The sequence below is a fragment of the Chlorocebus sabaeus genome, chromosome X (assembly GCF_047675955.1).
Source record: "Chlorocebus sabaeus isolate Y175 chromosome X, mChlSab1.0.hap1, whole genome shotgun sequence".
Classification (NCBI taxonomy): domain Eukaryota; kingdom Metazoa; phylum Chordata; class Mammalia; order Primates; family Cercopithecidae; genus Chlorocebus; species Chlorocebus sabaeus.
The window spans coordinates 84,019,415-84,043,450 of NC_132933.1; the positions used below are offsets into that span (position 1 = coordinate 84,019,415).

At 54.8% G+C, this 24,036-nt stretch overlaps 1 protein-coding gene across 1 annotated transcript; it reads right to left on the reverse strand.

Moving 5' to 3' along the window:
• Nucleotides 1-1,541: 1,541 nt before the first annotated feature.
• EFNB1 (ephrin B1) lies at nucleotides 1,542-14,553 on the reverse strand. The gene is made up of 5 exons (XM_007991957.3): nucleotides 13,633-14,553; nucleotides 4,737-5,014; nucleotides 3,875-3,967; nucleotides 3,548-3,676; nucleotides 1,542-3,392 (listed from the first exon to the last, which is right to left on the reverse strand). Exons 1-5 carry the CDS (start codon nucleotides 13,758-13,760, stop codon nucleotides 2,980-2,982), a joined length of 1,041 nt encoding a protein of 346 aa, XP_007990148.1. The 5' UTR covers nucleotides 13,761-14,553; the 3' UTR covers nucleotides 1,542-2,979.
• Between the last annotated feature and the right edge of the window lie 9,483 nt (nucleotides 14,554-24,036).

Below are 24,036 nucleotides of genomic sequence, written 5' to 3' on the forward strand. Positions count from 1 at the left end.
GTAAAATCTCCCTTGGATTTTACTTCACACTCCCACAGCTGCTCCCAGAGGGCCCCCAGGGCTTCATCCCCCACTGGGAGAGTTTAAGGCAGCTGGTATCCTGGACTGGGTGGGGGACTACTAGAGGACACTCAGTTGGAGAAGTGTGGGAAGTGCTCACTCAACCTGAGTCAGGCTCTACCCCAGTGAGCGACACCAATCTGGCCTGAACCAACCCTGATGAGAGACCCCCAGCCCAGGCCAGGCCCCACTCTGGGCAGGCAGTCAAGCAGCAGAGGCTCCATCTGATCCAGGCACTTCCTTTGGTTAATGAGAAACCAAATAAACAGCCTCTGCCCCAGCTGGCTCTGGGAGCACCCCAGCCAGGCCCAGCCCTACACTAGCCCAACCTTCCTTCCCTCCGCCCACAGACCCTGTGGCTCTCCGCCCCCTTCCTTCTCCGCCAGCTCCCCACTTCCCTCATAGCCCGGGTGGCTCCTTGGCTAGTTCTCTGGGGCTTCCTGCTCTGGATCACTCTCTCTCTCCTTCTTCCTCCTCTTTCCTCTGCTGCCTTCTTCCCCATTTTTAGCTGCTGGATCTCACTTGTCCTCTTCCCCTGACATCTGTCTTAGCCGTCTCCATAGGGAGTCCCCCCACAAGACCAGCAGGCTGCTCCAGGCTGGAGCAGGAAGGCTCCAGGCCCTGCCAGTCTGCCTCTCCACTGTGGGATGGAGGCCAAACCCTCTTCAGGGCCCTCACCACACTCTTTGACTTGAGCAGGTTACTCATCAGCCTGTGGGAGGTAGACCGGGTGCCCAAGGCTGCTCCAGTTTGAGGGTATCGACTGCCAGCCAGAAACCCCCAACTATGCCATGGTGGTAGCTGTGGTGTGGCCCAGCTCAGAAGCAAGATTCTTCTGGCTGAGAGGTGAACTGGGCAGCCTGAAGCAGGCCCAATACCCAGTAGGCCGCAGCTGAAGCTCAGATCTTGGGAAGTTATTTCTATCCACCTCCAGGCGTCCCGAGGCAGGGCAGGGCTGGGCCTGCCAGCAGGTCCCAGATCTAGCCCCAGCTAGGTGGTGGCAGTACTTGTGGACACACCCAGGTCCCCATGGGAACATCCCCTCCTCCATCAACCATCTCTAACTGGGCCTGTGCCAGACTGGGCAGATGCCCATGGCCTATGCCACAGAGATGACAGGATGAACGGGGGAAATGGTCTCAGGCTCCATGACGGCAGAACAAGAGAGCAGAAAAACGTGGGGTGAGGGGAGTGGCAGGAGGGGCACAGGGCATTAAAACATCTTGCTCCACTAGGATAGCCACTCTCTTCCCATACCTGCCCCAGTCACCAGTGGTTTGGGCACAGGAAAGCGCACACATGCACATATCCCCACCACACACACACACACACACACACACACACAGACACACACACACACGACTCTCACTCTCCATTTCCCAACATCATGACACCATTTTATACCCATTTCTCCATGTGGTTAATTTTTTTTTTTTTTTTTTTTAGTTCTCATTTTTTTTCTAAGAAAAAAGCAACAAGAAAATAATTCAGAGTTTATACAAAACATCTTTACATTATTTTTTTCCAAAAAGACTAGTATTTACACAAATGGCAACAGAAACAAAAACAAAAACCCTTCCGACTGCCACCTGGAAGGGGCTGGCTGTTCTGCTCCCTCTCCCACCTGGCACTGGGGTGGGCAGCTGGCCAGGAGGCAGTGTGGAGGTGGATGGTGTGAGGCCCAGCTCCTTCCATGGCTGCTCTGGGAGTGCCTGCAAGGCGCACTCAAGTGGCAGTCTGTTAGCAGCCGTGCTGGCAAGGAACTGGGGTCAAAGTGCACAGCGGGCTGGCCCAGCCCCAGGCAGCCTCTTCCTCTTTCCAGGCCCCAGCCCAAGACTGGGACAGCAGCAGGAGCTGGGTTGGGTGGGGGTTACCCACCTGTGCCAGGGCCCAGAAAAGGGGCAGGCTACCTGGTCTTATACCCGCTTAGGTCTCCACCCTGGGCCTCTGTTTCCCCACCAGGCCAAAGGATGCCAAAGGTAAGGAGAGAACAGGGCGGGGGGTGGGGGGGAAAACTCCCAGCTCTGCAGGGCAAATAGCCACCTGGGCACCTCACCTCCCTCCACCCCCCATGAGGTCATCTGCCTGCAGCAGCTCTCCTGTTCCCCAGGCAACAGCCAATTAAGACATTAATTACCGTGAGAGTGAGGGAGGCAGGAGATGCCCAAGAATCCCACAAGGAAGGGATTTCTTTTTTTTTTTTTTTTTTGGTGGAAGGGTGGCAGTGACTACCCCATTGCCAGGATAAGCCTCGTAGAAGGAGGGTCAGGAGGGGAGGGTGGGACACCTTGCCCAGTAGCACTTTCCTCTTCCATCATGGGCAGGAACAGCCCTGGCCTGCCCCTTACCCTACCAGAAATACCGAGGAGTCTATAAAAGAAATGGCATCGTATGCTTCCTGGCTGACCACATCGTGCCCCAGGCCCTCTTATACTGGCTCAGGCCAGGCTCACAAAGCCTGGGGAGGGGCTGCCTTTTACATTTTTCCATTTTTCTTCAAAAAACAGATGAAAATGAGTTGACAGCTAAAAAATGAACACAAAAGCATTAAAAACAGTGATGATAGCGGACAAGCAGTCCTGGGAAGGTGGCAAGGGGGGCGAGGGAGGGGCAGGGCCAGGGGACTGCCTCCCTGCCTGCTGTCCATCAGCGTCCAGCCCTGCCCTCCAAGAAGGGGCGCCCCCACGGAGCCCAGAGGCCTGGCCAGAGGGGGAAGGCACAAGAGCATGGGGGTTAGGGGCACAAGCACCCCCCTCCGAAGCCCAGGGGGCAGGGAAAAAGGGGGATTATAAAAGCCAAGAAACTACAAAACTAAATACAAAGGTGGGCACAACTGGCGAAGGGAGGGGGTGTGGGGGCGAAAGGAGAGGTCCGGTCCAGGCCGACTGTCCCTCAGGGGCCTGAGGCCGTGCTGGGCACTCAGACCTTGTAGTAGATGTTCGCCGGGCTCTGGGGCGGCATCTCCTGGACGATGTAGACGGGGTGCCCGTAGTCCCCACTCACCTTCTCATAGTGGGGGCAGTAGTTGTTCTCTGTAGTCCGTAAGGGAATGATGATGTCGCTGGGCTCGGTGCCCGCTGTGCCACTGCCCCCCTTGGGACTAGCCAGGGTACTGAGCGAGAGGGCAGCCGCCCGCTGCTGTGTGTGCTTGCGGTGCCGCTTGCGTAGCTTCAGTAGTAGGACCGTCAGGAAGATGATGATGAGCAGGAAGATGACGCAACCAGCACCGACAGCCGCAAACAATGCCACCTTGGAGTTGAAGAAGCCATCAGGGTCCCCGCTGCTGCCCCCACTTGCACCTGGGCCACTCTTCTCTTCCTGGTTCACAGTCTCTGAGGAAGGGAAGTGGGGAGGAACAGTCAGCCAGGGGTCCCAGGGACACATAGCAGATTTCAGGCCAGGTCCAGCTTGCATTTCTTCAGAGACAGGGCCTAACAAGGTGACAGAGCAATGGCTCCTGACCTCTGGGAAATACATATACACTTACCATGCTTGCCATAAGAGTCACCCAGGGAGCCCCGACTACCAGGGGCCTGTGTGGCCATCTTGACAGTATTGTCTGCCTCCTTGCTGGGCCTGCTGGTAGTCAGCTGCTCAGGCGTCACAGCATTAGGATCTAAGAATGGAGAGAGAACAGGTGAGAGGGAGGGACCCGGCCAGCATAGGTGCCCTCAGTCATCAAGGGTTGGCCAAGAATGGCCTGGATACTGTAACCCTATGCCCCCTACTCCTAATACACATGCACCCAGCCAGGAACATCTGTTCCAAAGGTCAAACGGGGTGGGGTGAGGGGACCCTCAGACTAGGCACTCACCTTGGCCAACCTTCATGACGATCTTCATGGTGCGTGTGCGGCACACACCCCCCTCCCGGTTTTCCAGCCCCTCCAGGCTTCCATTGGATGTTGCTGCAGGAAGAGGCCAGAGAAGTCAGAGAAGTCAGGAGGAGAGAAAGGTCTACCAGCATTACCCAGAAACTCCCATTCTGCCTCAGCCAACAGGGAGATAAACTGCAGTTGGGAGAAGCAAGCGGCTCCCATCTACCAGTGAACCTTTTCATTTTCTTCCCTCCCACTAGGAACAGAGTGGCCTAGTCCAGCCCAGGCCAAGAACAAGCCCCACCCCCGGGGGCACTGCTCCCCTATCACAAGCAGGCCATAGTCCCTCAGTAAGGTCTGCCTTTTCACTGGGATCATAATGGGGGCTTCTACATAGACTGAAAGGAATTCTGGAGTAGGAATCAGGAGAACTGGGTTGGAGTCCTGACCCTATCTCTAACTCACTGTGTGATCTAAGGCAAGAAGCCCCTCCACCTTTTGGGGCCTTGGTTTCCCCTGAAGAAAAAGGCTGAATAGCTGGCTGATCCCAAAGGGCCCAGCAAATGCTACTATTCCCAATATAAGAACTTAGGTGGGCAAAGAAAATAAGAGAGAAGCAACATGAATTGGAGACCTCTCCTGCCCAACCCCTGGAGCCAAGGTGAACTTGGTAAATGTTGGGGCCAGAATTCCAAGGCCAGGCTAGGAGGAGAACATGCCAGTCTTCAAAGGGTTTCAGATCCGGCAGGGCCTTAACTACATGCAATAGCATTGTACCACTTAGAAGCTCCCACTACTACAGGAGAGGAAAGAGTTAAGCCCAGGGAGAGAGCCAGAGGATGGGATGGGCGGGACTCACAGGTAATGTAGTAATCATGGTGCTTCTTGAACTCCAGACCCATGTAGTTGGGGCTGAACTCCTGGAACTTGATGGTAAAGCGTATTTCCTGCTCTGGCCTATTGCAGGTGACCAACACGTTGGGATCGAGCACCGTGCTACAGGTATCCGCCTGCTCACGCCGCACCAGGTACAGCTTGTAGTACTCATAGGGCCGCCCTGCTTCTGCTCGGGGGCAGATGATGTCCAGCTTGTCTCCAATTTTCGGATAGATCACCAAGCCCTTCCCACTCAGGAACCTGCCCAGAAGGAAGAAGACGGTCAGCCTCAGGGTTGGGGGTGGCCCCAGGCCATTCCAGAACCAGGGAAGTGGACAAGAACCAGGCTGGGCCTACTGGGTGGAGACGGCAAGAGCAAGCCTTCTGCCCTTCCTCCATCCTCAGGCTGGGGGTGGGGAAAGAGAACCACACTACCAGGAGGGTGTGGAAGGGGTGGCCCATGGGCAAGGCTGCCAGGCTCTGACTGCTCGGCAGGGTGGAGCACTGCCTGGCTGGGGGAGCCCTTTGTCCTAATGTGGCATTTCCACAGGGGGCTGACGTGGCCAATGGGCTGGGTACCAAGGTGTCAGGCCCATGCTACCTGGAGGTGGCAGTCTTAAATACCCCCACCCCCAACAAACATTCCTTCATGACCGCTGCTACTGCCTCTCCTATACCCATACGCATGCGCGCGCGCACACACACACACACATATACACACACAGCAAGCCCACACATGTCTTAGTCAGCACCCCCCCGCAGCTCCCAGCCAAAGGCTGGGGGAGCTCAATCTGTCTGGGACCCATGTCCTCTCCCCCATCCTTACTAATCTTGGGCATGATGGAAAGATAGGAACAGGCATTGCCTGGAGCAAAGAGATGATGGCCACAGTCTCTGGCCAGGTGCAGCTCTGCTCACTTCCACCGCCCATTGTCCTACTGGCAATTCGTCCCACCCTCAAAATGGAAGAGGCTGAACCCCTAAACTTGATTCTTCTCATTCCTAAAAAGAACAGAGGAGAGGAGAAGGGGCTCAACCAGAGACAACAGATCATAGGAGATAGGGCCTCAGTAACCCCACTCATCTGTATCCTAACCCCTCACCTCTGTGTTGCTCCTACTCCAGCTCCTGAGAGGAGATGGACAAATGCCTTTTGAGCCAGGTTCATATTCTAATCCAGAAGGCCAGGCACTGGGGGACAGCAGGGAGGGTCAGCTGCCCAGGACCACCTATCCATAGGACTCTGTCCTTGCCTAAGCACACAGAAAGAAAATGGTGCTTTGTTGGCCATTTCTGAGCCTGGATGGGCTGGTGCTGAGAGCAAGGCAGAACCATGTAGGAGAAAGAACACAGACTTTAGAATCAGATTCCCAAGCTAAGCCCTTACTAAATATGTGACCTCCAATGCCCAATCTGAGCTTCAGTTTCTTCTCTTGTAAAGTGGGGGTGGCAAGAGCCCCTACCTTCCAATACTGTGGTGGGAAGACGAGGCAGCACATGGAGAACACCTAGCACACAATAGGGGCTCAACGTGTTTGACTGCCTCTTAGAAGCAGTCTCCCAAGAGGCAGGAGGTCAGATACTAAGACTAAGTACCTATGAGCTCACTCTCATATTTTGGAGGGGAAACAAGAAGAGAAGATATGGCTCCATTATCAAGGACTTTACTGTCCAGTTTGGGTCGGAAAAGTAAATAACCCACACTCGAGTGACAGACAACACCAGGCTATCTGTAGGTATGTGTGAGGATGATGATTCAAGCAGCAAAGGCTGGAGGCAGGGAGAGGAAGGAGATAGCTCATCTGGTCAGGATGGTCAGAGATGGATCTACAGGAAAGGCAGGATGAAAGTGAGTCCTGGGTGAGGAATAAGAAGTCAACACACTGCGAGAGTAGACGGCAGTGGCTAGGACACAAAGCTCGGGCCAGTGATTGGTCCAGCTTGGCTGGGAGTGAGGAGAGAGAAACAGAAGAAGAGGTGGAAAAGTTCACCTGGGGCCAAACTGAAAGGCCTCAAGTGTCACAGCAAGCAGGGTGGGTTTCATCCCATTGGAGAGAGGCTCTCGGAGCTGGAAGGACAATGGAAGGCTTCAGGCAGTGCTTAAAGAGAATGAAGCTGACAGTGTCATGCACCAGTTCACAGGCTACCACAATCATCTGAGAAAAGAGTGGTTCCATTTCCTGAGGGCCCCTTACACCAAAGGGACAACAAGCAATACGGGCCTACTGGGAGCTCTGGGCAAATGCCTTTGCAATGCCAAACCTGTGTCCTCATCTGAGGAAGGAAAATGATACCCAACTAGGCAAAGAGGGAAACTGACCACATGGATGAAGTGGATGAAGAAAAGCAGCCTTTCCTCCATGTCGAGTGAGGCTCCACCAAATTGGGAGCTGCCATCTTGATGTGCAGGAGGGTAACAGCCAGAATGAGATGGCCTCCCCACTGGTACCTAACTACAGAGGACCCAGAAAGGAAGTAGGCATGGGATGGAAGCCTGGATAAACATTTCAGATGGAACACCCCTGTCCCATGCACCATACAAAGCCAACAAGTTTCCCCAAAGCCTCTAGAATTCTTCAGGCATTTTTTCCCTTTCCAGTGCCCACAATGGTTCCATCCAGATGGCAGGATTAGACAACTGCTCACATCTTAGAGCTAGCAGGAAGCTTGGAGTCCAGGTCCTTGATGTGAGGGAATGAGTGATCAGATGAACGTTTCCATTGAAAAGAGGGGTCTAAACCTACCTAGGACAGTAACCCAATGGGTCTAAGAGGTCCTAAAACATTGCCTGAATCGTTATACTGTTGTGTCTCAACAACACATATATATGCAGCCACAGAGAGGGCACGGAAAGGGAGACAGGCCAGCTCAGCTTTCTAACCACTCGGTTCTGGCTTACTCACCAGGGAGTCCTGTCTACCCCAAGTGCAGTCTCCCATTGCCACCCAGGTTCCAGAGCCCTGGAACAGGGCTTCTAGCTAATTGGGGTTCTACCTTGAAGCCAGAGGCATTGAGGAAACAGATGTCTACATGATGGAGGAGGGGGGAGAAGAGAGAACTATTGCCCCCAAAACCCCTCAGAGTCTCTTCAACCTCAGTGAACAGACTTCATAAATATTCATTAGTTCATTTGCATAGCAGCTGGCAGAGGGAAACTCACCTTCCCCTAAAGTGCAGAAGGGAGCGGAGCCTGATGAGACCCGCCTTCCCTGACCCTGATCCCCCATACTGGTAACCTTCTTAGCATCTTCCCTACCACTGGGCAAACCTCATCTTGACATGTCAGAAGCTCAAGAGAGTGGTAAGGGACCATAAGGGATGGGTGTGTAGCTAGTGACAATGAAGCCCAAAGCTAGGTAGAACACTAGTCATACTTTGAAGGGGGACCCTACAGTTCTCCCCTCTTACCAGATTAGGAGTAGGAATAAGGGAAGAGAAGGAAGAGATGTCCCCAAGTGAAAATCTTTACCCCCCACCTTACTTCCCCCTACCCCATGACCAAGCCAAGCTTTCCTGCCTGGGGCCACCCCCAGACAAAGCCCTTTCTGAAAACTAAAGGGATTGACATGGCTCAGCAGGAAGCCTGAAGCAGGTCACCATGGTAACCCCTGAGGCCTTCGCTCTCCATCCTCTGATAGCCCTGGGACCCCAGGGCGCCACCCCAGGGAGTAAAAGGACTTGGGGGAGGCGGCCTAAGTTATTCCAGCTCTTGCCCTCCACTTAGCTCAAGTTCTACCTTCAGCCTTTCTACCTAGCTTAGAAACACCACCATGCCATCACTGCCACAAAGAATCCTGGGATATGAAAAACCTGAAGGGGCTGGGGACAGTAGCCTCCAGGCCCTGGACTGGCCAGAAACCAAGTAACCAACAGCCCCCTCCTTGTTTTCTCCAGATAAGCCCTTCTCCACCCATGTGAATACAATTTACAGGGCGCAGGGAGAGCTTGCAGCTAGGAGGGTCTTGCCCAGAAAGCTGCCCACATCCCACCAGCTCTATACTTCTTTCCCTGTCACCCTGCTCTCAGGATCTAGCAACTTGTGGTCAGAGAATGGCCAAAGGGGGAGCCTGGTTCTAGGCCATGCAAGTCCAAGTCCGGTAGAAGACTCTAGCCTCAACCTCGATTCAGTGACCCCACCACCACTGCACCTGTACCCGCCAGGGTGGCAAGACCAGTGGAGGACAGACCCCAAGCCAGAGCTCAAGTCTGTTCTCATCCCAGCTAGGGTGGGGAGCCCCCAAATTAAAGGCTCCTCTTTAACTCCCCCAGCTCCACCCAGCCCCCGAGGCTGGCAGGAGCAGGCCTGGCGTGTCCCAGCAGTGCCCGCCCAGGCGTGGGTGGGCAGGAACAGCAGCTGGGTCCTGGCACACATAGCTCTGTCGGAGGCAGGGAAGCCAGGAGAGTCCTGGAGGAAGTCACCCTCCCCACCTACAGTGAACTATGCCCTTCCCTCTGCCCCACCTGGCTAAAGCTAGTGTCCATTATGAATTTAACACCCCCCTCCACGATGTCGACGTCTGCTTTCTGTGGGGTCCCTGAGAAGAGAGATTCTTGGCTCAGAGAGGAACCAAAGGTGCCACTCAGATCTCTGCAGGGAGTGTGCCAGGCAGTGAGTTGGCTGCCTTTAGTTCAGGTCACCCAAGCAGTCAGCGCTGGGAGGTAGGCCTAGCAAAGTCAAATGAGGAAGTTGGAGCACAGCTCGCCCCACACAGACAGGGCCTGAGTCACAAGGACAGATGCTTGCACACCTGCGAGGTAAGAGGGGAACTCAGGGGCAGGGAGCCAGGGCCTCTTCCCAAACCCCACCTTGAATTCCTGTCTCTCCTACATTTCAAGGCAGCAGGAATGAGTGGCACACAACACAGCTCTGCCTCCATAGGCAAGTCATTGACTGGCCTGAGATAAGTCACTTCCCTTGTCCGGGCATATGCCTTCTTATCTGGAAAATGGGGCCAATACCTACTTCCCAGGGCTGTTGGGAGCATCCGATGAGATCATATATGAGAGTGCATTGTAAGTAGCAAGGTGCCGCCTGCCTATTAGTTAGCATGCCAAACACAGCATTATTTAGAAGTAAAAAGCTGAAGGAGCTTACATTCCTGGCTGCTAGCACCCTGACCCAAAACAATGACCGCGAAACACACCCAAGAGGGGCTGCTATGGTCTGCGGGGCAAGGAACCCAGAATGTGGCTGGTGAGCACCCCTGTATCTCAGCTCCTCTAATAATCACAAAGTGGAATCTCCCCCAAACCTGGTGTTCCCATGGCAACTAGCAGCCTCCTGGCTGGCCCACTCTCTCTCCTTTAGTCCCTAACCCCAGAAAACAGTGATGCACCATAGTATCCAGGGCCCACCCATCCCCATTCACCTGGGCGGATGAGACAACAGAGAGCCCAAGAGAAGAAAGGGAACCCTTGATTCAGTCCCTACCCCAGCCTCACAGGTCCTTCTTGCCCTTGCCTGGCTGCTCTGTGTGGGAGTGGGGAGGCAGGGGAACAGGGGACTTTAGGAGCTGCTGGATTCCCATCACTCTCAGGCCCTCACCTGTGGCCAATCAGCCACAGAGTAGAAGAGGTCAGGTCCCTAACCACCCCGGAAAAGGGCCCCCTGAGCTGGCCTCCCCAGGACTGTGAGCTGGAACAGCTGTGTGGGGCTGGGGCCAACACTTTGGCTTGGAGCAGGCAAGCATGGGTTGGGGTCTGCAGCTGCCCCCACCCATGCTGGAGTCAAGGGTCCCGGATGCCAGGCCAAACCCCCCCACCCCCACCCCCTTGTAGGGAACGTTTGTAATGTGATCTCAGGCATATTCTGACTCCCTGGAGGTGGGGGAACCTGAGTGGGGGGCAGGAAGGGGTCAGGACGGGACTGAGAGACTGAACTGCAGCAGCTGGACTTGGCTGAGGACTCAAGTGTGAGGCCTGCCGGCTGCCCCAAGCTCCCAGGGGAAGAGGCTGCGGGAGGGGTCTTCTACGACCATTTAGATAACAGCCCCCCAACTCAGACACACACACACACACACACACACACACAGAGGTTCCTAAAATAAAAAAACTCTAGCAGGACCAAACCCATCCCCCCACCTTGCTCTCATGGGGCAAATCTGACAGGAGGGGCCAAGGAGGCAGAAGCTCCTGCCACTCAGGGACTAGCACCCCAGAAGGCTCCAGCACCAATTTGGGAAAGAGACTTGGGAGTCTTGGGCCAGCCCTTCCAGCTTCCCCTCTCAGTCAGGGCTGGGGCCAGGCCGCAAGCACCTTGGAACCTGGAAGCAGACCCCCAACCCCACCACTTCTTTATTTTGATTTTTTTTCCCAAGGAGGAAGCAATTAAGCAGGGTTTATAGGCACTGGGAGATTTTCTTTTTTGGGAGGGGGGTTGCCAGCTTCTGACAGGGCTAAGGAGAGAGACCAAAAGCCGGGAGAGGAAGAGGGGAGGGAAGAGAGAAAATGAGCCTGAGAGAGAGAGCACGGGCATGTGCGAGAAACAAAAGGACTTGAGAAAAAGAGGCAGAGAGTGACTAAGAGTGAGAGGGAGTGTGAGAGCGAGGCAGAACAGGCGAGCCTAGCTGGAGAGGGGAGGTGAGCGCTGCTCACGGAGGGTGTGAGAGGGCAAACCGACACGGGCCTGAGAGGAGAACTCGGGCAAGAGGCAGAGAGGGAGGGAGACAGAGAGGGACTGTTTATTTGAAAGGCTGTGGCAGCCTGAGGGTTGGGCGCGGTGGCAGAAGCAGCCCCCAGAGCTCTAGGAGAGCTGAGGGCAGTGCCTCCTTCCTGTCCTCTGGCCCCCATCACCCGGAGCCAATACATGCAGACAGTGGCTGCATTCCAGACCCCTGAGCCTGGATGGAAGGGGGGTGCACCAGGATCAGTCCCTCACCCTTCCCAGGATCTACCCAATTACAGAATGGAATTCGGACAGGTTCTAGAGAGTCTTCAGCCACCCCCCATCCCCACCCCACAATGCCTGCCCTCAGCTTGAGGTGGATGGGGAGGGGGGTCAGAGAGGAGACCACCCCCCAAAGCCTGTGAACCAGTCCAGAGCACTAAAGGCTCTGAGCACAAACAGGGTGGGGGAGCACAGACAGATCGTGTTTCTTCCAGCACCCCCAACTCTGCAGGAGGGCTCCTTTCCAGCTGTGGAGCTGCATGCTATCTCTGGTTAGAGACCCGAGAGAGCAATTAGGTCACTCCCATGAGCCCCTGTGATGGGCTACCCCAGGCGGATTTCAACTCTCCTGGCTCAAGAGAGAGCATTTCCAGCCTCCACCCTTACCGGGGAAACTGAACACTTCACAACCTTCTCCCCGGGCTCAAGTAGCCCAGGGCTCCCAGAACATTTTGAGCCCCTGCTGCTAGGAGAGCGTTGTACCCCATTTGGCTTCTGGGTAGGAAAGAAATTCTTGCCAATCCCTTTCCTTGTACCCAGGCAGAGCCCTCCACCCCGACCCTGGTTTAGCCATCCCACCAACCAGTAATAGGACTCTACCTTAATCGAGGAGAAGAAAACTAAAGCTGCCTTCTCCCACTCCAGGGCTGAGAGATCAAAAGTCCCTGGGACCCAAGAGGCCAAGGTAGGCAGGAGCCTGGGAAGTTACCAGGGGCAGGGGCGCAGCAAGAGTGGACAGGAAGAAATTTGAGATACAGGAATCAGTGATCACGGATGGGGCAGGTCAAAGCTCCCCAGTTTCCTGCTAAGTGGGGTTGTTCGCACATTGCTGGGACCTCCAGAAAACTGAGAGAAAGAGCAATTTTGACCCTGGGTTCCAACCTGAGTCCTGGATGCCAAAAGAGAAGAAGGTCCAGAGGTCACTACAACAGCCCCAGCGACTTCCCACTAAAAGCCCAGAAACCACTGAGCCACCGCCCTGAAAGGTGTGCGTGTTGTTTGGAGGGGTTGTGTGTGTGGTGGTGGTGGGGTAGTTGTGCAGGGAAAGGAGAAGAAAGAAAAGAAAGGATGTCCTTTATATAGCTGCCCACCCCCCACCCCAACCCCTTGGGAAAAGCTAAGCACAGCTCCCCAATCTAGGGGACAGATTCGGGGGCCAAGGGGACCTGCCTGGGCAGAAATCGCTCCTTCCCCACCCACCTCCCTCGCCAGCTCGGCCGCCACTCTCCGCCCTGGCTGGCCCTTGAAGCTCTGTTACCGGCTCCATTGGACCCCCGACGGGCGCTGGTTCGAACCCCCACCACCCAACAACCACTCTCCCACTCCGCCCCTCTCCACCCGCTGCCTTTGTGAGCCTGGGAGCAGCGCCCGCCTTTCTACCGCTCCGGCAGGGAGAAAGGAGGGGCGGGGGGCAAGAAGAGACAGCAAAGCAAAAAGCCAGGGTGGCAAACAAGGAAGAAAGAAAAATGAAAATGGGAGAAGCCCGAGTGGGGATGTTGGCGCTGCCACCCGCCCCAAGCGCCGGGTCCCGCTCTGTGTTCCCTCCACAGCTAAGCAAACGAGGAACCCGTGTTCTGGCCTTGTCCCTCGCCCGAGTCAAGCTCACTCCTGGAGCGGCTCTCGGCGAAAATCACCACGTTCCCAGGGGCCCCGGAGGAAGCTGCGTTCTCGCCTCCACTCAGCTCTCCGGTGCGCTCTCGGGCGCCCGGACCCCCCAGCTCTGCCTGGTGCGACCATCTCGACTTGATCCAGGACGTGCGGAGGCAAGGGCTGGGAAGCCCAGGGGGTCACAACCCAGCCAAGTCCCCCTACCCCACCCCGCCGCACCCTGCTCCGCCCGCCCGCCCGCCCGCAAGAAAACACTCGAGAAAGCAGAGACAAAATGAGGCGCCGCTCCTCCTCCAAAGACCGCCCCACATGCACTCCGGGGCGTGCGGCCTCACCCTGAAGGAGTGCCTCCCACCCCAGGGTCCAGAGGAGATAAGTTACTCACTTGGGGTTGAGGGAGCTCCAGGATACGGGCTCCAGGTTCTTGGCCAGCGGTGTGGCGAGCCGGCACAGCGCCCACACGACCATCGCCACAAGCCACTTGCCGAGCCAACGCTGCCCAGGCCGAGCCATCTTCCTGGGGGCAGGCTGCACTTCGGGATCCTTTGGCGCCTCCTCAGCAAAGCTCGCCTCGCCTTCCTCTGCCGCGCTGCGCTCGGAGCCGCTCAGGCGCCCATCCTCCGCAGCCGCCGGCTTTGAAGTGCTCCCCTCCCGCCGGCTTCGGTGTCGCTCTTCTCCGCCCGGCCGGCCAGGAGGACTCACTGGGCAGCCGCCCCCAACCCGGGCATGGGCTTCGGCCTCCGAGGGCTCGTTCTCCTGGGCACTCCGCTGCCGCACGAGGCGCGACGGGGGCTCTGCGCCCCCGGGTGATCCCGCCCGATTCCGCTCGACTCCCCGAGACGGTTCGGGGCTGCGAGCCCTCTCCCCGACGGGGTCTTCCCGCAGAGGTCTCGGTGGCCGCCCCGACGCCTCGACCGTCCCGGGATCGCTGTCCCTTGGAAGAAGTGGGGGTTTCCCCACAAAACAAGCTCGGTCCCCGGGCTCCCGACTGGGCCGCCCTGGCACGGGCTCCGTTCCTCCGGGCCACACTGGGACTCCGGGCTACGCGCCCCCGGACAGCTTCTACTTCAACGCGGGCCCTGCTCAGTGTACTTAGAAGAGCGGGGAGACGCTGCCGAGCGAGCCAGTCCCATTAGTTTGCGCCTCCGATGCCTCGGCCGGTGGCCCGGCAGCCTCGCGTCGCCGAGTCCTTGCTCCCGGGCGATCGAGCCCGAGGGTCTGCGGCCAGTGCGAGCTTCACACACCTCCCACTGCTGTCCAGCTCGCATAGGCTTCCTCCGCTGCCGCTGGGCTGTCTACTCCCTTGCTCAGGCGAACGCAAGGCCAACCCTGCTCTCTTAGCCAATAGCAAGCTCAGTGGCGGGGTCCTTGCCCCATACCACGCCCCTAGAGCAGGAAGGGGGCGGGGTTTCAGGGAGCTCTTAAGGACGCCGCGCGCCCGATGGCACCAATCTGAGTGTGCGGCTCGTGTGGTTAGGGTTGGGTCCCGCTCAGTCCTGTTCCCAGAGCGCTCAACCCGTGGGAAGTTGGCACTCTCAAGAGCCGCCGGCCTGCTCTCCTCCCCACGCGTCTGGTCAACACCCCAGTCCACTGACCCTGTCCCATGTACCCCAGGAAAGTATTTCCACTCTCTTTTTACACACAGGACCCCTGAAGTCCTGCTCTGTGCCCACCTCCGTGTCAAGGACAGCCTGTCTGCTCCCCGTCCAGTCCAACGTAAGGCTTTGGTGGGCTTTCCTCCTCTCGCCCTCAAAATGCACTGTCTGCTTGCACTTGGACCCAGAGTCGGGAACATAAAAGTGAGAACAGTGGGAGGGGGAGACTTGGGAGGGTCCAGTACTTGACCGGGGTTGGAGGTGGGGCGGGGGGCAGGGTGGGGTTTGGTGGGGAGGGAAGGCATGTTCATCGCCCCTGGGGACCAGACCTTCGGAATTTCAGCTTTCTGGGGGAGGCTTGTGGGACCTCTGGAGCCATGATTTAGTCTTGTCCTGTCCGAAGGCGCGGGCAAGGTCCCGGAATAGGCAAGCGGGGATGAGAGGGCACGTCGATAAAGAAAGACACCTCGAGGGCAAAGAGGAAAAAGCACAGGACACGAGACTTTTGAAAAAGCAAAAGCGGGCATCCTGGCCCCGAGAAGCCGGACTCCAGCCTGTCCCGGCCTCGCCATCTGGGTCTTTGTCTCCCAGCCCTGGCCCATTCTCCCCGCCCCGCCTTGCCTCTTTGCTTATAACTTGGCTCGATCCCATAGCTTAGACCCTCCCGGTCCGACCCACTCTCCCTGATCGGACCCCAGAGGACGTACCCACGTGCTAATGTCTCCCCCTGCTGGACTTCCGTAGCACTGCGGGCGCCAGCGATAAACCTGGAGCTCCCACCCGGAGCGTGGCATACCCAAGCCTGGCACACGCACTTGAACACAAGACCTGGCACAGGCGTGGCCTTGGCAAAAACCGCCACCCTGTATGGGGAGGAAGGGAAAGAACTAGTAGAAATACCTGAGTTTGGGGTAGGCTTTGGGACTGCCAAGAATATAAGGTCTCCCCACTGCTTCTTTATGGAGATAATTAGATGAGCAACATTCCCAAAGTGCTCCACCATTCGCACACATTTTCATGTCCATCATCTCGCTTAATAGGTGACTGAGCTACAGCGTTTCTCAGTGGATCCTCTGATGATCTTTGTGGCTGTGGAGGTGGGAAGAGCCCAGATTTTGTCTTTTTATTTTCTCCCAAATAGAGGAGAAAATAGGTACAATCTGGGCCCTTCCCACCTCCAGGGGCAGGCCCTTGAGGGTAAAGTGGCTCTGGGTAGATAGGGGAAAGAAGGAGCTGTTTGGGGTCTCTGAGCTCCCAGCTGGACCCTGCATTGGGGTGTAAGGAAGGAGAGATGAGAAGAACAGGGTGTAGGGACATACCAATAGTCTAGCTGGGAGACTGAGATCCCCGGAATGCATGCTAGGACATCAAAACCTGAATACAGAAAGCAGCCTGCTGCTTACTGAGTGCCTGCTATTGTCAAGAGCCATGTTAGATGCTTTTCCTTTCATAACCTTTTGAGATGAGTTTCAGTATCCCCATTTTACCTACAGGGAAAAGTAAGGCTTAGAGAGAAGTGACCCATCTGAGATCACCAAGCTGATCAGTGGTGAAAGCAAGATTTGACTCCTGGAACATCCGTCTCCAAAGCCTATGGCCATTCCCCTGTACCATACTGGCTCAAATTCCCAGCCAATCCTTGCTTCTTTGCTTCTGTGGTTCATTCCTGGTTAAGCCTGGGTCATGTATGGACAGCAGCAGCCTGGGGCTGGCCAGGACTCTTCCCTCACAATCCTTCAAGAGGTTGCCAGGCCTGGAAAGTTCATCTATGTTCCTGGCCATAGCCCAGAGTGCTTCTGATCTAAGACCACCACTGCCAACACTAGAGCCAGCCTCAATTCTTCCTCCCCACAGCCAGCATGCCCGGTGCCTCACAGGAGGAGAGCCCAAGGCCAGGTGGGGGATGGGGAGATTAGGCTATGCAGCCAGTCTTGGGAAACATGGGAAGACAGCAGCAGTTCCTGAGTGTGCCAGCACCTAATCCCAGTGGGCAGGGTGGCAGAGGAAATGAGAAGACTCTGTATGTCCAGACCTGCTCCACATGATAGTTATCCCTGCTCACAGCACAGCCTTTCTGCCTCAACCTGCCCACGCCAGCTACAGGGGCCTCAGGAGCAGAGCTGAGCCTACTCCCTGCCATGGCCAGGCCAGTGATTCCAGGTTCTCACCTCCTGCCCCACCCTGGCGGGGCCTCAGATGTAATGATTCAGCCCCCCGAGGTAGGGAAAAATTACTCCCAAGGGAGCCTGAGAGGAAGTCAGGATCTGTGAGCAATGGGGGCCCTCTCATCCAAGCCCTCCCTATACCACTGGCAGTCACTCCTCACCCATGCCTCCCAGGTTATTGTGTCATTACAGACGCGTCCATCCATGCGCTCACGCACACACACACAACTATTAGGTTTCAAGCCCACCAGCGTTTCCTGAGCGGTGCCTCTGTGCTGACCTCTGAGCTGGGCCAGCCCTGTTGACACAAAGAGCAGCTCCAACAAGTCCTGCCCACAAGGAACACCAAACACCGATACCTGTATATGGGGGATCCTGGACTCAGAGATGCGGGAGAACATCCGGCAGCTGCAGGAAGCCTCGGGCATCGTGCAGCCCTGGGAGAGCAGAGCTACTCCTTCTGAGCTCAGCTTCCCGCACCCATGAGCAGCAGGGAGGTATAAACTTCAGAGCCACAGAGTTCCCTCCTTATGAACTGTGTCTCCTTGGGCAAGTCAATTCACCTCTGTGTGGCTCAGTTACTTGTCTGTAACCCAGAGGTCATCCCTCATTCACATAGCCGTGGTGAGGGGTGAATGAGATAATGCATGTGAAGGGCTTAGTATCATGCCTGGCCCACTGTGGTGCTTACTGAATGGAAACTCTTATTCTTCTGCAGAGCCTCCGACAGAGACACTCTCATCCCCAGTCACACACGTTCTCACCTGTTCACACATGCTTCGTGTGGCACATGCACATTTTTTATCTCCTCTTATATTCTCACACACTTGTACATATACGCATACAAACTCTCATTTTTTCTCACCTATCCATTTATTTAGCAGAAGGTGGCAGGACTGGGTCCTGTCCTTGTGGAATTTAAAATCTGGCTCCCACAGTATCTCATGTTCACTATCATCCACACACATGTATGAACATACACACACCTCCTTTCTATTTCTGTGGACCTTGTCCTTGACTTCTCCCTGCCTGCTTTGCACTCTGAGACACAGAGAGGTGAAGTAACTCACCTAAGGCCACTCAGCCAGGAAGTGGAAAAGTCAGGATGTAAACCTAGGCCACACTCATATCCCAAGGCTGTGGAAAGGACTGTGTGCCAAGGTGTGGGCCTTGGAGAGCCAGCAGGCCCAGCCAGAGCTAACAGTTAGAAAAGCAGACTGAAGGGTCAGGGAGCAAGGATCCTAACTCAAGGCCCAGGGCATTGCCAACTGGGACAACCCAGTGGGACTAGCAACCCTCTCTCTTGTCTGCAGTCATCTCTAGCCTGCCCCATGCCTCCTGTCTTCCTCCTAGAAGACCTACTGCCTGTGCCTGCACATCTCACAGACACTGGCACCTATTCCCTACAAGGAGAGGGAGAGCTATCATTTATTAAACACCTACTGCATGCCAGGCAGTGTGGCTGGGTGCTTTCACCTGGTGCTCTATTATCTTTGTTTAATCTTCACAACATTCCTGAGGTTGATATTGATAGACCTGTTTAGAGATGAGAAAACTGAGGCTCCAGGCTCAATCTGCCTGCATCCCCTGCTCCACCAAGCTCAGTCTGCAAAGTGCTCTTTTATTCAGTCAGCTTATTCCCACCACCCCCTTCTCTGCTGTCCTTCCCTCTGCCCACACCTGCCTCCTACTGAGACCAGCTGGGGTCTATGCTGATCTTGGGTTGCCCTTTTTCTTCAGTGAATACTTTGCTTTTTTCCAATTCACTCTATCTGTAGGTCAGTCTCAGGGCAAGCCTGGGGTGGGGCCTGAGCCTTCCCACTCTTCCTCCTCTCCCCACCTGGCTGCACCATACCCCAGGGCTAGGTGAGATCTAGCCCCAGGCGGGTAAGATCTGGAAGTCTGTTTTCACTGCACCCATGAGAGTTCCCAGTGACTGGGGAAGAAGAGGGTGGTCCCAAAGGCCAAAGGTTCAACCAGACTCTCTCTCCCCAGCCCCTCCCTGTCCCCGCCCCAGCTACATGCCTGGTTTATGGATGTTTGCATTAAGATCATCTTGATCTGCCAGATGCTAGCCTGTGTTAGGTTGATGGCAGAATGACACCAGGGACGGGAGGAGTCCCTCTCTCCCTGAGATGGATCTGGTCCCCCTCCCTCCTTCTCTCTTTATCTCCTCCTCATACCCCTTACCCCTACCCTGGACTCCTAGACATCTGTCCCAAAGCCTCAAGCTCCATACAGGCAAATGACCTGCCCCCTGTCCCTGCAAGAGCCTGAAATAGGGCATCTGAGAGCCAGAGCATGACTTAGTGTGCATAACAGGTGGACAAGGCTCTGAAGGGCAGATGGGACCCTGGGCCCTCAGAGGCCTCATCTTTGGAAACCCCTGCCTGCTGGATTTCAATGATCTGGGCTCAGTTTCCTCCAGTAGTGCCCCTGTTCTCTGCTCTCCAGCCCAGCAGGAGGCAACCTAGGTAAGGGTAAGCCTGTTACTCTCTTGCTCTGGTTACCTGGACAATGTGTAAGGCTAGGCTGGGCCATTCATCACTGTCAGGGGCACAGGAATTCGAGGGAAGGAGCAGCACCTGTCCTCACCTGTCACTGACCCCAGCCTAGCTCCTCATCTCAGAGGGCCAGGGTCCCTGGGGGAGGGCGATGGGATGCCTCTTTGCCAGATCCTCCTCCTGGTTCCTTTGTGAACACACTAGACATGTCAGGCCCCACAAACACCAGGAATAAAGTTCCTATGGAGGAACACCCCAAGCCGAGAGTGCATTTGGACAACCGAGGAGCAGAGGGAAGGACAAGCTGTTTCCTCAGTGCTCCAGCCCCCTAGCTCTGAGCCCTCGCTGGACTCCGAGCTAGCATCCTGCCTCCTACCCAACCGTGGAGGCTAAAGGGTCAGGTTCTGGGCTTTCTTGGCTGATAACCCCAGGCCTACCAGAGAGAGGCCATGCAGCCTCTTGGGGCATCCTGAGGACAGAATAGGGGCTGGACCCAGCTGGCCAGATAACCACTGGCAGATATATGGCACCCAGGCCCACCACCCTCCAGCTGCCCCTCAGCCAATCCAGCCAGGATCTCTGACATTGACACCTCCCCTCCCCACTCACAATTTAGTCTATCTTGGTTTAGAGACCTTCCTTCCCACCTTCAGTCAGGAAGGTCCCAGTAAGGGCCCAGTCTCTAAGCCTTTAGTTTCTCAATCAAGCCTTCCCCGCCCCACCCCCACCAGACCTCCACCTCTCCAGGGCTGCCCCAAGAAGTGTTGGGGTGAGGCTGAGGCCCTGACAAACCTCGATTGACAAACCACCCAGCATCTTCCTCGCCAGGAAGCCAGCCCCTCAGAGGAACATCACTCTCCCTGGCCTGGCTTGTTTTTCTTCCACAGCCTTTCTCTCTAGGACACAAAGCAGGGCCTAGGCAGCCCCTGCCTTAACTGGGACAGGTGGGGTGTGGAGAGGGAGGGAACTTTCTTCCTAGGATCAGTGTCCCTGGCAGAGGTGCAGAATGCAGGAAGTTTGGGAGCTTCTGCACTAACAATGCCTGAAGGAATTAGGGCTCCAAAGACCAGGGAGAGAGAGGGTGTGATCTTAGAGGTCAGGAAAAGAGGCAGTAGACAGGTTATTGAATCAAAGTGGTGGAGTCCCCAAGCAATCTCTTCCTCGCCTCTAGTAGCCTGCCTATTTCTCAAACTCTGTCGACCTCTAGTGGCCAGCAAAGTATTTGCATCCCTAAAGCTGAGCCAGCACTGAGCCTCACCCACAACAGCCAAACAGAAGACCGGGACACTGCCAGCTTCCGGTGCTGGCCTGGGCTGAGCTAAGCCAGGAACGCCCTTCCTTCTCCCTATCTTCCCTCCAGACACTGGAAATCTAGTCTATTCAGGCCTGCTTGAACACTCACCTCCTCTGGACAGCCTTCCTGGAAGGCACTAACCCATAGGAACAGTCGTTCCTCTCTTTGAGCTCCGTATTCTGACTGTACTACCTGAGATCGCCACTTGGATTTTCATTATTTGTGCACATCTTAGCTCTCCCACTAGATACTAACCTGAGGCAGAAACCACTAACTGCTTCTCCTTTGTCTTTCTGCATAAAGGCCAAGCATAGGGATGGGCATACAGGAGGCACTCAACAGGTGCTAATGGTGATGGTGATGATGGCAGCGGTAGTGGTAGTGACAGCCACTATTTATTGAGCACCTACTACATTCCAGGTTGTTTGTATCTGTTTTCTCATAAGAAACTCATTCTATATACAGACGAGGAAACTGGTGCACTCAGAAGCCAAGTGACTTAAATAGTGTCTCACATCCAGTAAGCAACAAAACCCAAAGTTTTATGCAGGACTGTCGGGCTCCAAGCCACAAGTATCTCCATCAGCCACATGCCAGACACAGCCTTTATTCCTGGAAGGGACACAGAGATGACTGCAGCTCAGCCCCTGATGTCAAGGAATGATGTCAAGGCCACAGCAAAGACTTGTATGCTCCATGGAACATGGAGGGACTAGCTCTGTATCCTTCCTCCTGCTCCTCTATCCTCATCTCGGGGAAAGTCTTCTCTGGTTTCACCATTTGACAGAAGGACAGATTGCCCAGGCCAGATAAGCAGTCTCCCAGATCCTGTCACACGCGGAGGCTATAGCTAACTAGGACACTCCTACAGACATCAGATGCCTGAAAAAGTCAAGAATCCAGGACCGAAGAGGGAGATTTCATCAGAGATCCTGCCAGTCTCTCCCAGGAATCAGCATAGGTGAGTTCGGTTCACAAACACTGCTGGGCCTCCCCTGAGTCTGGCAGGTGCCAGGACCTGAGACTTAAAGAGATGAGAGAGATGCCCGAGTCACTTCCCCTCACCGCATGCCATGTCCAGTTAGCCACCAATCCCAAACCAACAAGCACGTTTGAGTAGAGGGCTCACCAACACAACCCTCATTGTTGTCCATGACTCCTTGAGACATTTTGTCTCTTTCCAACCTGGTGATCTTGGAGGAAACTGAGGCAAATTGCCCTTACCTTCTCTCCTCCCCATGGAAGTCACTTACCTGAGACTCTCTTTCAGTCACTCAGTTCTTAGTAGTCGTTGGTGTAATGAGTCTGCTCGGGCTAGTAAGGAAAAGAGCCCACTATGGGGGTCTGAGGTGGTCCAACCCTCCTCTCCTTCCCTTGCCTTCTCCTACCACTCGTGTTTTAATGAGGCCCTGACTTGGAGTTGATAACCCTGAAAAGCAGGCAGCCCAATCAGGTTCCCAGGCCTATTCTGCCAGGACCTGAGCTTGCAGGTTTCAGGATGGACTTTCCACGGACACTTCATTAAGGGGTTTTATGTCCAAAGGGGATGATTGGTAACACCTGCTTTTAAAATGTCCAGGCTGAAATTACTACAGCTAGGCAATAAGGTCCAGGAGTCTGTGACTGTGCTTACCCATTTTTCCTCCAGTTGGTGCAGTACAGAATAGCTTCCTGCAGGAAATCTCAGCCCTGCCAGCAGGGACTTCCAGGGTCCACTGCTGGGCATGAGCACAGTGGTCTTCCTCATAGGGGTGTGCATGCCCTCGCTGGGCAACTCAGCTTCCATCAGCAGCTGACAACTTCCCTATCAGCCTGGCTGATTGCTAAGGCTGATGGGTGTGCACGTATTGCACGTAGCCTGCCACACAGAATATTTGCACTCCAGGAGCTCATTAGGGAAGATGGGCTCAGGTGCTGCCACCTAGTATATAGCAAAACTCCTGCTTACGGAAAGAATGTTTCCAGGAGTCTTGCCTGAAAGTGTGCAGTCCAGTGAATTCTCTTGACACCGTCAATGACCCTTTGGATTAAGTCAGACCACTGGAGTCAATGGTGCCCAGATGGGCATTGTGGGGGCATACTCCACCACTGCAGGTCAGGAAAAAACCGTAAGTGGGACAAGGTGACACACAGTCCTCAGTAGCCTGTAGCATTCTCTGCAAGAAACTGTGAGCCTAATTCATAGGGTGGTGTGAGGGTTAAATAAGTGAGACATTTACATAGCAAGCAACATGGAGGTCATAGCCCTTATTCACTGTCTTTTTTCTCTCTTCACATATTTATTAGCCATTTGTGTCTAGTCTCATCTTTGGGTATTTGTCTCCTTTGCTTTTGTGATTTTTAAAATTAACTTGTAAGAACAATTTACATATTAAGAATGTTCATTTTTGTTGGAACTTTCTGAGGTTTAGAGCCCAAATGAGGTTGGAGCCCAAATAATAATAATAATAATAATAATAATAATTATTATTATTATTATTTGAGATGGATTCTCAAATAATCAACAGATGGATTCTCCCTCTGTTGCCTAGGCTGGAGTGCAGTGGTGCCATCTCAGCTCACTACAACCTCTGTCTCCCGGGTTCAAGTGATTCTCCTGCCTCAGCCTCTCGAGTAGCTGGGATTACAGGCATGCACCACTCCTGGCTAATTTTGTATTTTTAGTGGAGACGGGTTTTCTCCATTTTGGTCAGGCTAATCTCAAACTCCCGACCTCGGGTGATCCGCCCTCCTTGGCTTCCCGAAGCACGGGGATTACAGGCGTGAGCCACCGTACCCAGCCATTATTTTTATTATGTTACTATTTTTCAGATTGTTCATTTTTGTTGGTGGTGGTGGGTTTTTTTATTTTTTATTTTTTATTTTTTTGAGATGGAGTCTTGCTCTGTAGCCCAGGCTGGAATGCAGTGGCACAATCTCGGCTCACTGCAACCTCCACCTCCTGGGTTCAAGCAATTCTCCTGCCTCAGACTCCCAAGTAGCTGGGGTTACAGGCACATACCACCACGCCCGGCTAATTTTTGTATTTTCAGTAGAGACAGGGTTTCACCATGTTGGGCAGGCTGGTCTTGAACTCCTGACCTCAGGTTATCTGCCTGCCTTGGCCTCCCAAAGTGCTGGGATTACAGGCATGAGCCATTGCACCCAGCCTGTTTGTTGCTTTATAACAGTTTTATTGCAATGTAATTTATATACCATAAAATTTGCCCCCTTTTTTGGAGACAGAGTCTT